Source organism: Lactuca serriola, chromosome 3 (assembly GCF_051521515.1).
Source record: "Lactuca serriola cultivar US96UC23 chromosome 3, Lser_US96UC23_V15, whole genome shotgun sequence".
Taxonomy (NCBI): domain Eukaryota; kingdom Viridiplantae; phylum Streptophyta; class Magnoliopsida; order Asterales; family Asteraceae; genus Lactuca; species Lactuca serriola.
The window spans coordinates 140,340,469-140,356,380 of NC_136410.1; the positions used below are offsets into that span (position 1 = coordinate 140,340,469).

Genomic DNA, 15,912 nt, shown 5'->3' on the forward strand with positions numbered 1-15,912 from the left:
GTAAAAAATAAGGTGGGAGAATGATGTCAGATCTAACAATATTCATGTCTCTCCTTCTCACACAATACATTACTTAAATAGATACGAATTAACATAATTCGTTAGAGTATTGATGATGTGGCTCCCATTATGTGGTCCTCAAACTTTTTGGGCATCTTTGTGTTTCTTTCACTACTTCTAAGCTGCTTCGGTTGCACATTTATCCCTTGCTGCTATCTTTGGCTATTTGAACATCTTGAGTTGTGACACTTTGCAATGGTTGCCCGACAGCTTGTGCAACCACGTGTTTTGGTGCTTAAATGTGTCCAAATTTCTAAATATGATTTATGATTAATTTATATCATCATGGTGATGCCATGGCAAAATGGAGAGAAAAATTCGTTGAATGTCAACCGTTGAATATGTTTGGACCAATGTTGTGTTATAAGGCCATCTGCAATGCTTGTCACGAACAACGCAACCACAAAGACCATCACGAAGCATGAATGGGTGGTGGTGTACCAGTGACGAACAAGAACAAAGAGAGAGGAAGAAGAAGAGGGCCGGTTGAGAGAGGCAACGACCGTGGTCCTCCGTCTTCCCCACCACGAACACCACGACCACGAAGGTCCGGGCTGGTGTGCACAGACAGCACTCGTGGCCATGCAGACCACGAGCCCCTTCGTTGCAGGTATACTTGATGGCCTAATCATACATTTGTTGTATTTTTTTTGGTTTAAATTTCAGTATTTTGTATAAAAATGTTACCCCAACCCACGTTTTGATACGAACAAATTTCAACCCGTGGTTCAATCCACCCAACTACTCCAACATGCTTATTTTGCCACATCTAACATGCTTATATATTTAATTTTCATAATAGTAATATTTAATATAATTAGTTATATAAAAGAGCGAAAATTAAAAGAAAATATTCATTAAGTAAAACCAACTCGGCCCAATATGTACTTAAAAATTATAAGACTTATAGCAACATAATAAAAAGTTAAAAACGCAAGAAAATAACATCAAGATATATCTTATATCTTTCTGTTAAAGAAATTACATTTACACAAATCTTTCAAGAAAAAAAAAGGAAATTTTATTTAAAAACTGAAAACACCCAAAATCTCAAATGTTGATCATAAATAATCAAATTTTACAGCGGATATCTTTTATATATCACACATGCAATTAATAAGCCGCCGGAGAAGACGACCGATGTCCCTACCTCGCCCTGACTGAGTGGTTCCGGCAGAAGTGGCGGCTGTTGCTCTCCTCCGTCACTCTTTCCACCATATAATGCGCCAATAAATCCTTAGAAGACTTCACTAAATTCTCTTTACACAAAAACTCTTCACTCGAAACCCTCTCCACTTTCCTCTTATAATCATGCACGAAAACATGAGTTTTCCGGTTACCACCCTTTTTGCTCCTCGCCAGCACGCCGGCGGTGAAGATGGCCGACATCCTCCCCGGCCCCTCCGGCCAATACCCACGTGGCCCATCCACCAGTATGATGTCCCAATCCAGTTCATATAACTGATTCGGAAGATCATTCAGTCCAATTTTACAATCGGAAAACAGAAGATTTTGCACAGGTCGACATTCATTACGCACTTGTTCTCTAACAGAAGTTATAAGATCATTAAGCTCGCTGATCTTTGTCGTGTATTGAACATCATAAGCTTCAATCTCTGGGTGCTTTTCCTCGATATACGCAGCATAATAGCGGTTTTCATCGATGAAAACAGTCCGGCCATGGTGGTTCAAAGCGTTCCAGAGAAGGGTCTCCGGTGTCAGGCCGAAAACAAGAAAGTTACAAGGTGACTGACATTGCCGGAGGACGTCGGAGATTTGTTTAATATCGGTGTTTGACATGTGATCGGAGCTGTTGGTGTTGGCTGCGTAGTGAATAAGGGCTTTGGTGACTGATTTCGGAAGGATGTGGTGGTTGAGGGTTGATGCAGCGGTGGTGATGGAAGTTGCAGCGGCGATGGTCGAGGTGGTGGTGGTGAAGGTTTCGCGTGTGTAAATGAATGTGAGGAGGGAAGCTACTGCAAAAATGGAAACGGCGGCGATGAGCCAGTAAAGGCGGGTGGAGGAAGCTTGTTTTTGAACGTAGGGGTGGAGGAGGATGAGCTTCGTGCTGCCATTGTTGACGGTGTTCTTCATTGTTTGTGTGTGTTTTTTTGAGTTGCAGAAGGGAGGTTTTTGAGTGATTTTAAAGAAGGAATTTGGATTGAGCACCAATTAAGGGTTGAAGCAAAAGGGATTGATGGAGACGCAACAATGGCCATGGCACCACATTTGATTGTGAGATTTCATCTATTCTTTTATTTAATCTTGGCACCTAACTAGAAATACAAACAAATGAAAACAAACAATGTGTAAAAAACTAAACATCAATTTTCATAAGCCGAATAAAGTTGGAAAAGTGGTAAGTACATTATCATTTTTTTTTGAAACTTTATTATCTTCTTTTTGTTCTAAATAATGTCTCATTTTACATTTTTTTTCCGACTTTACCATTTCATGATACTTGTTACCCGGTTGCCATGCTTAATTGGAATTAGGCGTTGATTTAATATGTTGATGTGACACCAAAATCGTTACATTATTAAAAAAAAACTCTATTATTTCTTTCTTCAAGTTGAACAACTTCATCTCGTGTGATGGGGTACCTTTTGGATACTTAATGTTAGACGAAATCTCATCAATCTGATTCACACAAACAGTTTCAACAATACAAGGAGTGCAAAGCAGTCCCTAGTCCATTAAATCCAACGACAAGGTTGAATATCTCAATATTATATTTATTAAATAATAAACTCACAATGTACTTTGTACCTTGGAAAACAATACTATCCAAGGAACCACTACCATCACCACATCTTTCAAACATTCACTATATAAACCAACCAACGACAACACTCCAAGGCATGACAAAGACAACATACAACCTTACAGATACACATCTCTCATACTCTCATTCATACTTCCTTAATACACAATCCCCTTGTCCTAACTTAAACATCAAACAGTATTATTAGGAACCTCTTGATAATGCTATCAACCCTCGTTATTTATCCATTTATGTTCTACAATCAATCAAATTCAGGTTACACCAATCTTAGGCCTTGCAAAGAACGACCAACAATATTGGTGTTATTCATATTCATAACTGATAAAGAAAACTACAATTATGCCAAACAATAACAACCCAACATACCTAATATAGCCACACTGATCAGTCCAATATACATGATAACATGATGAAAGACTTCATCCAAACACCTACTACCACCTTACCAACTATAATTAAGGATCAGACGATCGCATCCAACAAGCAAGAAAAGAAAGCAATGCAAGAGCAAACCTAGAAAAAATTGAACAAAGAACTTCATCAAGATGCACTTAAAATAGCCATGTAACACTCGTGTTCCCATGTAAGTTCATTTTCGGCTTAAATAAAAAAAACATGTTGCATTTTGGTCCTTACGCGGAGTGTACTCCATGAGTACGCCTAGCGTAAGTCATTAAGTGGATGACATGATTCTTTTGCGTACGTCAGACGTACTTAGGTGGTACGCAAGGCGTACTCACGCAAGTCCTAAACCCTAATTTTTAGGGTTTGGACCCTATTTAAACACCTTAAGACCCTCAAGGCCTCTTCATAACCAGCTTCCACTCTCCTTTTTTCAGTCATTCAAAACCCTAGTCATCTTATGAGGTTCTTGAGCTCTTAAAGTGATCCTTTGTGTGTTTTGGTGCATATTAAAGAAGAAGGAGTCCATTGGAGAGGTGTTGGGAAGCTTGGAGCTTGTGGATCCAGACTTGATTTTTCATCTAGCATCTTCTGGAGTTATAAAACCCTAAACTTTATGGCTCCTTAGTTTAGATCTAGATTTGGGTTATGTTTTGGCATGTTTTGGTCCCATGGCTTTGGATCTTGTGTGTATGAACTACTCCAAAACCCTTCAACATCATTTATATCCATTTTTGTGATTGTTAAGTCGTAAAAATCGGATCTTGAAGGTTATAGTCCACCTATGCATGAATTATTGGTCCTATAGTGAAGTTATGAACCTAGAGTTTGGCTTTGGGCTCTTTTAAGCCATGCAAAAGCTTAAAGTTGGCAACTTTATTAGTTAAGACCTTCCTAAGAGTTACATATGTAAATTAGACGTTTGTTCTTTAAGCATTAAGAGCTTTATGATGAGTTTTGGGCATAGGGGAGTATGTCGGCCGTATCCTCATGGTATGCAGGGCGTAACGAGTTCAGCCCGAGTTCTCCTTTTGTTTAAGCCCAATACGCAGTTTATAGTAGGGAGGTATGCATGGCGTATTCCCAGAAATCCTTTTGGGCTATTTTTGGCCTTGGGTCATGTTTAGTTAGGTCATGATTGGGAAGGGTAAAATAGTATGTTACCCTTAATAAGATAGAATATGATTTTAGACCATTGATTTTGGGTTACCCTGATTAGTAATTAGGGTTGGTTTAGATGTGTTTAGTGTGAGCAGCCATTATAGTAGCAGTTCAAGTGTGTGTGATTTTTTTATCATCGGATTAAGGTGACTCTCTTCATTGTCCTCGTGGGTCGAATGCACCAATGCCGAACCAATGGAATATGTTTGTAGGATGCTAGTTGACTGTGTGATACTTGCATGTTTTGTATGTTGGGCGGGGCCTGTTATGCAAGTTAGGGTGAAGCTCGTTATATTCACTAGGTGGGGCTTGGTATGCAAGTTAGGGTGAGACCTATTATACTCATTGGGTGGGGTCCGTTGCTTGTATGTTATGTAGTATTTTAGGAAACTCATTAAGCTTTGTTTTTACAGTTTATGTTTGAAATGTTTTCAGGTACTTCAGGTTTGAAGGGTAAGGGTCAGGCATGTTCACACAACATCCACCTGCGTTCTGCATTTTATGATTTTGGGATTGTACTCTGATAACTATTTCCACATTGTCATACTTCGATGGTTTGAAATGAGTGATTTATGTTGACTTTTTACTTAGTATTTTTAGGATGTTAGAAATTGGTATCAAAACCTTGGTTTGAGTGATTCAGGCACACTCTCAGGTGTTTCTAAACTCAAACTGAGGAATTGGTAAAAAGAAATATATTTTTTCCAAAAAGGGTTTTTGTAAATGGGATGTGATGTGTGCAATTGGCCGAGCTCAAGTAAGTATTCCCAAAATATCCATACATGTTTATTTGATTCAGTATGTGAATAACATGCTAGATTAGGGCTAAGGATCTAATCAAAGTTATATGAGATGCCTATGTATGCCTACTATATGAACCTCTAGAGTTGCATGCTAGTATGGACTACAAATGATATGAAAGGTTGGCCTATTAGGCAGTGCACTAGTTAGAACTCAATGTTCAAATGTTGCTTTCTTTTTAGGAACTACTATTAATACTAGTTAACTATTATGTGAATATGCTAGGTTACAAGTTATAGAAATTAGATAATTTTAGAAGGTTAGGCTTAACTCTATTGCGCAGCTCTTGTTTGAGTCCAACCGTTGTAGTGTGAGACCTTGCAGTCAAAGAATTATCTAGTGTATGTTCCATGTAATTATATTCGTAAGGTAGTTAGCGGGTGTTAGTGGGAGTTTCTTCTGTAGCTGATAGCGGAGAGTGGCGGGAAGGGAATTCTAGGAGAACCTAGGAAGTATGTTAGCATTAACAAATGCATTGTTTAGCAAGAATGTAGAATATTGAGCAAGGGACTTACTTAGGGGAGTCGAGATTACTCTTGGGGAAAGAACGGATAGGTATGGAAGGTGGTGTTTGACCCGTACTACTGAGAGCACATGATTCTTACTCGAGTCAAGGGGAGTCACGAGGATACTAAGGAACTTGCAGGGTGTGAGATTCTTTAAGTGTTTTCTGATGATTTTCATTGTTTATTTTCAGTTAAGTATGGTCCTCACTCAAGGAGGTTTAGGTCCTGGAGAGCGATTGGCTTTGGGCTCTGGAGTTGGACCCTTCGATGATCAGATGCGAGAGTTCATTTTGTCTAAGATTACTTGTAGCATTATGGAGTAGACTCCTGTGATCTTTGGTCCGATCAAGGAGGGCATCATGGAGATTTTGGATGAGCATCTGGGCACATTCCGTACAGAGATGGTGAATATGGTGGGTGTATGCTCTCTGACTTTTCAAGAGTTTCATGTATGTGGGGCTCCTGAGTTCTTCGAGAGGAAGGACCCCATTATTAGTAGGCGATGGTTGGCGTACATCACGAAAGCTTTCTGGACTAGGAGAAGGTTAGAATTGCATCCTGTCTTCTGAAAGACAGATGCCATGATTAGTAGGAGGAGCTAGGCCATGCCTTGGGAGGTGAGGCTATTGAGATGATGACTTAGGATGATTTTGTGTTAAGGTTCAAAGCTGAGTTTGCACCAGTGATTGAGATAGGGCCTTACTGGTTCCACAGTATGTGGTGGACGAGGAGATGAAGAAGGCTAGGTACCATGATATCTTGAAGGATAAGATATGGGAGTTAGTGAGCATGTCTAGCTACAAGACATTGGAGGACATGACAACTTGGGCTCGCAAGTAGGAGATTGATCCGGAGACAGTGAGGAAGAGGAAGACGGTTCATGCACATGTATCGGAGGGCTCGAGTAAGAAGTCCAAGGTTGTAGATTCAAGATCAAGGGGACATGGTCAGGGCTGATGCGACAGGTGAGACCGTACATATGAGGGAGCTTGTAGGGCGGGTCATTCTGACTGCTACAAGTTCATCAAGACTGGTCACTCTCAGCTAGGATTGTACTATCGCTACCACCACCTAGGGATCAAGTCTGATTTTCTTCCATTCCAATCAGAGAGGCCACAAGAAAGCTGATTGTCTAAGTTTGGCAATAGGGGAGTGGTTACAGCACCCGCTCCAGCGACATTGAGGATCACCAACGGGTATCAGGGCAAGGCGAAGGTGCAACATGAGAATCATCTGCGAGAACAAGGTTTGCATATCGATGCTAGACCGGTCAGTCATTGTGTTTATTGATGATATCTTGGTCTATTCTAAGACCAAGGTGCAACATGAGAATCATCTGCGAGAGGTTCTGGAGACTCTGAGGAGGGAGAGGCTTTATGCTAAATTCTCTAAGTGTGAGTTCTGGTCGCGCAAGGTGCAATTGCTAGGGCACTTTGTCGATCAAAAGGGAATATTGGTTGATTCGGCCAAGATCGAGGTCATGATGTTGTGGGAGGTTCCAAGGTCTCCATCTGAGATTCAGAGTTTCCTTGGTTTAGCTAGGTACTATCGGAGGTTTATTGAGAATTTTGATGGGTTTTGAGCAAAACATACAATCCTATTTGTGCATACAACCCTAATTGAAGATCTACATTTTCTCTAACTAAACATACAATAATGAACAACAAAGTATAAACCCTAGCTCCCTAGGGTGTAATCAACATTCACATAATAAAGGGTTATGAAACATACCTTTAAGATTGTTATTGTAAAAAATCTTGAATCCTTGCTTGAAAGACCTTTGGTAGCAAGTGCCAAAAGTGTCGTGCCTCTAATTGTTCAAAAACAAAGTCAAGCAACCAATGAATACTATATATATATATATATATATATATATATATATATATATATATATATATAGAGAGAGAGAGAGAGAGAAAGATTAATGGAAGAGAAATTTCAGCCTTTAGGCTGTTGGAGGAGTCATAGCCGAAATTTAACCCTAAGGAGGGTTTATATAGGTGTTAGGAAAGTATTGGATAAGGCAGGTGTATACAAGATAACTCTAATCCCTTAACTTCCTCCCTAAGGCATCCAAGGCACCCTTAGAGCCCAAGGAAACTCTAAGAGCATCTAGAATTCATCCCCCTATTATAGGGAGGTTCTAGAATTGCCTAATGCTCAACTATTGAACATTGTCACCTTTAGTCCTTGCAGTTGTAATTAAATCCTTTAATCCCAAAATTAATTCCAAATTAATTTCTGATTAAATATTAATTAACCAATATGATTTCTAATTAATATATTATTTCAATAATACATTAATAAATCATTTATTTTGATTTCTAATTAATTTATTAACTAAGTAATAAACTAATAAATAATTCTTCTCTCTCTAACAGCTATCCTATTCAATTTCTAGGTTTGAAGGCAACCCAAAAGGACTGTGCTACTATCAATTCAAGTATATACCCATTATAGTTATGGGCTTAGACACCTAATCCAATAGTCTCCCACTTGGAAAAGTCTAATAACTATAACTGCCAGTATAACTACCAAATTAATCAGCAAATTGTAGCTACCAAAAGTCGTTGTCGAACTCTGACCTAGTAAGTAACGTGTCCTTAGATAAGTGATTAAATATTCTTCTGGTCTACAAGATATCATATGGACATGAGACAAGGATTATAATCATTCTCTCTGTCCAACATTTGTTTCCCGATTTCTAATTTATGACGACTGATGTCATACTACTAATTGAACACATCAATTTAGTCCAGGCTTGGCCAAGCGCTTAAGATGTCATCATCAAATCATCGAGGGCCCACAGATATCGCTTTTCCCGTTAGGGAAAAAGGAACGGATAAACAACAACTTATATGCTTGTACTATTTACTCATCAAATCATGCACAACAATATGTTTTATAACATCAAGTTACTAATGTGTTTACATATTATTAATGCACAATTGACCTGTAAACAACAACTCATATAGCTCGGTTTCAAGAATATAAGATATTATCGTCTCAAAATTACTCATGATAAAATCCATGAAGTAATTCTGAGAGTGGGTTAATCCAATACTTAAATCCCCATTTCAAAAGTACTCATGAATACTGCAACTAACCATTGGTATGTCTAATCCCTTAAACAATCTACAGTCTGATTCATCACAGTCTAAATTCGCTACTTACTTCCAAAAGTACGATCGACTGTGGATATTTGAATTATTCGGAAAGTAAAACATGTAAAATGAAACACAATAATAACCTAATTAACTTTGGTCTCAAAACTATTGAATATAAATAAAACATTGATTGTATATAATTTAAGATTAAATAGACCTTTGAATAAATGATCCTACTCCAAAACTGCAACCTAATAAGGAATGGCAGTGAAGCGTAGATCACAAATTCTAAGTCTATAAGATCTAAATTATATAAAACTTTGGGTGTATATATTGTAAGATTATATACCTATCCATAAGGGTCTTTTAAGTTATCATGTAAGTTGTTTATATAGTGCCTAAAATACTCCTATAGTACTCTAACTCTATGTGCTTGATCTAGAATTCTCTTGACTGGTGTTTAGGTAAGTTTTAAGACTGTTGCAACACCACATCGCTCCTAAACACATGTCGGTCACATCCATAATGAATATAGTTGATCAGGCTATATTGATCCTAGCTATGATTACATAACTGTTCAGGTTTGACGACAATGTTCAACCTTTAAATACTTTAATTATGTTCTTCTTGTGATACTTGTTCTACATGTATATGCAAGTAGGTATATTTTTATAACTTATCGTTATACTCCTAAAATATATCATTATCCAGAGCACTTAAGCCCCATTGTATTTATAGTTGTATATATTTAATCGGTTGATATACTTAGTTCACTATAAACAATGCTTTGATACCAATCTGTCACACCCAAAACCGGAACAGCGGAAACGTTCGGGGGTGGAGGACGTCATGTTTAGTATCACAAGACATGTATCATAGTAAGCAAGTAATGAACAACCATTTCATTAGAAAGAAAGTGTTTACAATGTGTGTGTTCACAAAACATAGAATACATAAGCAAATAACAAAACAAGACTTGAATCTATACTACTCCATCTTCTGATTTCCCAGAGCGAGTACCTGTCTACTAGTTTCCTGAGAATACAAGTTATTTGAAAGATTTGATCAGCAATTAAGCTAGTGAGTTCATAAGATTTTAGTGATGTAAGTATGTTGTGGAAAGTTGTTGTAAAATGTAGTTGAAAAGAAATGTAGTAAGTTGTAAGTTATGTTTAGAAAAGTTCGTCTGTTCCTCTAGAAAGTCCTATATTTCCTAATTTAATGAAAGATAAGTAAAATGGCTCTACAATCCTTTCTACGAGTACTAAATGGATATAAGTTATATAAGACTAATAGTAAACAAACAATCGATTGTGCACATCTGCCCTAAGGCGGAAAATACACATCCCATTGTTTGTTTGATCATTGTTACATATAACCCTAGGGTATTCACTTGTTACTCATGGAGTTAATTGTAATAGTTCCTTTATATTTAATGAAAAAATTCTTTAAGAAAACCCTTATTTCTTATTATAAAATGGTGACCACAGTGATTACTTCTATAATCACTTAGTTTATACTGGTTATATATAATCTAATCTCGAATAGATAGTTAATTGAGTGAATCTGCCCTAAGCCTACAACCAAACAAGGAACAAGAAGTAAGGCGGAAAGCACACATCCAACTACCTATTGGGTATTAATGATATATAACCATGATGTATAAACTAAGGTATTATAGATTTAATCACCTAAGGTCCCTTAAGTTTATATTGGTTTAATAAAATGGATTAAACCCTTTACTGGGAAGTTTCTAGTTTTGAATACCAAAAGTTCTGATGTGAAAAGTATGATTTGAACTAGAAAGTTGTGCAATGACTTTGTGTCCTAAGACTTGACCCATACTTGGTACCCTTATGATGACTTAATGTATACGAAACATATATATCTAGAATCGAATAGATGATAGACTGGGTGAATCCGTTCCAAGCCCACAACCAAACAAGGAACAGGAAGTGAAACGGAGAACACACATCCTATTATCTGTCGGATCCTATTGATATATATATATATATATATATATATATATATATATCCTTTGATGTATACATTAAGGAATCATAAGGTTAGCATTATGGTCCCCTTTTTACTAAACGTAGCCTTCTACCAAGGCATCAAGTGTTATGTATGTTTGTAAAAATGTAAGTTTTCCCTAGTTTATAACTATCTTAACTCAAAAATAGTTTGTATTTGACTTTCAAGTGGTAATGTCACTTTATAAAAGAAATGGGAATTGTAAGTATTGTAGTATTGTATATAGTAACTATTGTTGTACTAATTGCCTTAAATTGATTATTAAGGTATAATGTGATGGCTAGTTCCCATACTAAACGCTCTCCCTGTCAAAAGATTCTGGGAACCAAACGCGACCTCTGCAATCAATTGCAAGCCGTGTACATCCACATTAAAGTTATATGATCATGTATACCCAATTTAACTATCACCTTTTGTTTAGAACAATGAGTTAGTGATTCATTGGTATCATTAGATCCTGTAATTGTTCCGTGCTATAGCAACTTAGTATGTTTGTTTTGTTTCTCATATAGTATGTCATGTTTCTCATATAGTATGTTTTGTTTCTCATATAGTATGTTCTGTTTCTCATATAGTATGAACTGGCTCTTTGTATGCTTAATTGTACTAGAAGTAATGAATAGTATCTTCCTAAACTATACCTATTATAGTTTACTAACATTTTACTTGAACTTGTTATTGAAAAGACTCATTTATCTACTAAGTTATGCTTGTACTTTAAAAATGGAGTTTTGTTAAACTATAAAGCAACATAACTTAAAAAGAGTTTTTGAAATGTTTTGATCACTTATAAATGACATAAGCAATCTTTTGAAAGATGTATATAACAAACATTTTATACAATTGTAATTGTGTTCAACTTGTATCCCCCCTTAAAAGCAGTTAAAAATAGTTGAAAGATTCATTACGGGGTACGAACTCACCTGATGTGGGTGATTCAACGAATACGCGCGTATGGATGAGAAGTTCCACGAATGAAGTCCAGAGACACAATAGGTCCTAAATGACATATATTGGCATGAATATAGTGTTTACAAGCAACTATATGAAAGGAAACACCCTCTGGGACTAGGAAACACTTTGACTAAGTGTTGGAATCATATGTGATTGGACTAAGGAGTGTGGAATGGCACTAACAAGAGTTTACTACCATGGGTTTACGGCCAAAGGGAGTTTACGGCCGTAAACTCATGGTCAAAGATGCATATGAGGGTGTTTGAAGGCTAAGGAACTTTGAGGGACTTTTGCTCTACACAAGATAAGAAATACCAACTCAATGGAGAGTGTTGAGGTGTTTACGGCCAAGGGAGTTTACTCCTGGTCGTAAGGAGTCTCAAGGGTTCAAGTGTTCTAAGGTTTAGCAAGAGCCTAGATGTGTTTAAGGTCCAAAACTTGACCATAATTGGAGTTTACGGCCAAGGGTGCTTACTCTTGGGCCGTAAACTCTCTAAATGATGAGTTTGGCAATGATCCAAGTTCTTACAAAGCACAAGGGAGTGTTCTAGCCTCAAATCCAAGCCTTAGTAAGAGTTTATGGCCAAAATGGCATACTTATAGGGGTTTACGGCCATGGGAGATGGCTTGGCCATAAACTCCTTTTGGTCGTGCATTCTTGATGTTTTCAAGGTGCTAAGCATGAGGCTTAACTAGATATCAAGTATAGGGAAGAGTACTTACGATATAGAAGCTTGAAATGGTTGATTTTGGCGAAGAACACTAGTGTGTGTTCTTGGTGTTCTTGGTGAAACTTGAAGATTTGAAGATCTAGTTGAAATGAATGTTTTCATGGATGGAATCAAAGAGTGTAACTAGATTAAGAGATGTATCAACAAATCAAGGAAGAATACTTACAACTTTTGAAGATCTAGAATGAAGATCGGGATGATAGTTGAGAGAGAACTCAAGTGTTCTTGAGGAGGAAATGAAATAATGAAAGAAAGTTGAAGAATATGAGGTTATATAGGGGAGTTTACGGCCCTCCTTGATTTTACGGCCGTAAACTCAAGTGTTTGAGGCCCTGAACTCTTCTTGATGACGTTAAGGCTGGATTAGTTCAACAGTGTCTCTAGCAGGTACTTCCTAACACTCATTCCTTAAGTGTACTAGGCTTAAAACTCCTTAGAATGACCTTCAACAATGCTAGAACTCATTACCAATGAGTCTAACACTCAGTTGAGTTGACTAACTGAGCTTTTAAAGCAAAAAAATTTCGGGTTGTCACAAAAATTCTAGGGTTTGGAATTAAATGTTTCAAAAATTAGACTTTTACATTTACAAATTCCAAAACTTGAGGGCAAGTTTTGAAATATTTAAAAAACTTTTGGAATCCATAACTTATGAGTTTAATATAGGTTTCAATGAAAAGACTCTTGAAAATCCATAACTTGAGGACAAGTTATGAAGTTCATAAAACCATTTATGGGAAAAAGACTCTTCAAGTTCATAACCTATAAGTTTAATAGTCTCTCTACAAGAAAAAACTTTTCATTTTCCATAACTTGAGGACAAGTTATGGAATTCATCAAAACATTTAGATCAACTATTGTAACTTACAAAAATCAAACAATTTTGTCAATGATCTAAATTAAACTCATAAGAACAAGACAATTCACATCAAACAAATTTCACGTAATTAGCCTAACCATATGAACTAATACAAAACATAAAAATTTGACAATTATCTTACAAATTGGATAAACATGATCATTACCACATCAAAAATAGGTTTATAAGTTCAAAAACAGCTTAGGGTAATGATCCTAGTCCAATTCCAGCCAAAAACATCGAAAAACTACATTCTGGAGCACCAACTCATCGAGTGTATGAACCAACTTGGCGAGTTGGTCAGGATTGTGCTTGGACTCGACAAGTCCACTGTCCAGAAAGCTGATTTTTGATTTTTAAAGCATTTCCAAGCAAGTAGCATCAAGTATAATTGAAAACAAGCCTAGGCTCTGATACCACTGATGGGTTTTGAGCATTCTAACACTCCTAAGGTGTACATGCAACCCTAAATACCTTGGACCTATGTTTTCTCTATTATACAGGCAAACTTGAACTTTTCAAGGTATTACCCTAACTAGCATACAAAACTTTGATACTTGGGTAATAAAACAAGTTAGATAAGATACCTTTTCTTGTACCTTATTGGAAACCTTGAACCTTTAGCCTTTAAGAGCTTAGAACCGATAGTATGAATGCCTCAAATGGAATCACAACACACCTAGAACAAAGGATAACTTGAGAAGAGATTCCTTGCACACACAAATCGGCTAGCCCTCTAGTATTCCACTTTTTGTGTCAATTTCATGAGCTAAAGGGGTTCTTATATAGTGTGGCTAACTAAGGTTACACCATGTAAACCCTAATGACTTTCCATATCCCTCATGCTCTATGGGTTAAAACCTCCATGGAGTATCCATGGGTTACCACATGGGTTTAGCCCAACATGAAGAACTATGGATCATAAGCCCACTTTATAAGAATGAATGATTTACCAAATCATCCTCTTATATTTAATTAGTCTCTTTTGATCACAAAATTAACTCCAAATTAATTCTTGATCAATACTAATTAAATAACATGATTTCATATTAATATACTAGAACTTATAATATAGTAATAAACCATAAATAACCTCTTCTCAAAAGTCCATCCTATCAAATTGTCCTGGTGATATGCAACCCAAATGGACCATGCTACACTCGGGTCAAGTACACATCAGTTATAGTTATGGACTTACACACTAATCCAACAGAAAGACCTCGGGGGGGTTCCCAAGGCACCTAAGTGTAAGACCTTGGAGGATTTTCGAGGCATCCTTGGTAAAGACCTCGGGGGGTTCTCGAGGCACGTGGGCTAAGACCTCGGGGGGTTCCCGAGGCACCTGGAGTAAGACCTTGGAGGGTTTCCAGGGCATCCTTGGGCTAAGACCTTGGGGGGTCCCGAGGTACCCGGAGTAAGACCCTGGATGGTTTCCAGGGTATCCATATATGTTGTATACATGGCTTATGTGGTATATGTAGCTTTATGGCTAGTATGATATGTGATATGTGGATTGTATGTGTGGTATGCTCTGGGGAACTCACTAAGCATTAGCTTACAGTTTGTGGATTTGTTTCAGGTACTTCTGAGCCCAAGGGCAAGGGAAAGGCTTGAGGCGCGGTGTGCACTCTCACTCAGGCGTTTTATGGGACACTATGATATTTTAAAATAAAGTTGTAATTGATGTGGTTTTGAAAATAATTGTAACTGGTTTTTGTGAATGATGGAATCATGTTTTGGATAATTAAAAGTGAAAATTTTCTGTTGAAAAACTGGATCGTTACAAGTTGGTATCGGAGCCTTGGTTTGATGGATTTGGGTACACTGTCGGGTGTGTTAGGACTCAAACTAAGGAAGTGGTAAAAAAATTTCAAAAATAAAATAAAGGTTAAAGCTTTTAAAGAAAGGAAAAGATGAGAGTGCAACGCGCATGATTATTCGAGCCAAGTAAGTAGTTCCCTAATGTGTTAGCCATGTTATACTGATATTTGAGCTTTGATGATCGTATGGAACTTGCTATGTGTATGCTTTTAAAATTGTATACGACTAGGAGCTTATAGCCTTAGAATGATTGACTTGGCCTTATTTCATGTTCCTTTTATGGTTGTGTTCCTAGGGTAAAATCTTTTATTTGAAAGTCTATTTGATCATTTTCTGTGTATAATTTGCATGCATAAAGGCAACCTGTGATGATTGATCTGTTTGATGTGGGTAAAACTAATCTTAGGACAACCTGGGATTTGAGATATGCGGTAGTATGTGGGATATGGTTTATTTTGGGATGAATTGGAGTTATCAGGTAGAGCCTTGGGGAAAGGTCCAGGTAGGTTTGGAAGGTAGTATTGGGCCCATACTACTGAAAGCATAGGACCTATACCCAAACCGATGTTAGACCTGGGAGCTCTAAGGAGGACCGGTGTGGGAAGATCCCTGTTATGGACGTCCTGATCATTATGTTTTATGGTATTGCATTTCAGTATGGTGGTGACATGACACGAAGCTGGAGGGATCA

At 37.3% G+C, this 15,912-nt stretch overlaps 1 protein-coding gene across 1 annotated transcript; it reads right to left on the bottom strand.

Moving 5' to 3' along the window:
- Positions 1-1,058: 1,058 nt before the first annotated feature.
- Positions 1,059-2,232, bottom strand: LOC145093207 (protein IRREGULAR XYLEM 15-like). The gene has a single exon (XM_079031281.1). The coding sequence runs from the start codon at positions 2,152-2,154 to the stop codon at positions 1,207-1,209; it is 948 nt and encodes a 315-aa protein (XP_078887407.1). The 5' UTR covers positions 2,155-2,232; the 3' UTR covers positions 1,059-1,206.
- Between the last annotated feature and the right edge of the window lie 13,680 nt (positions 2,233-15,912).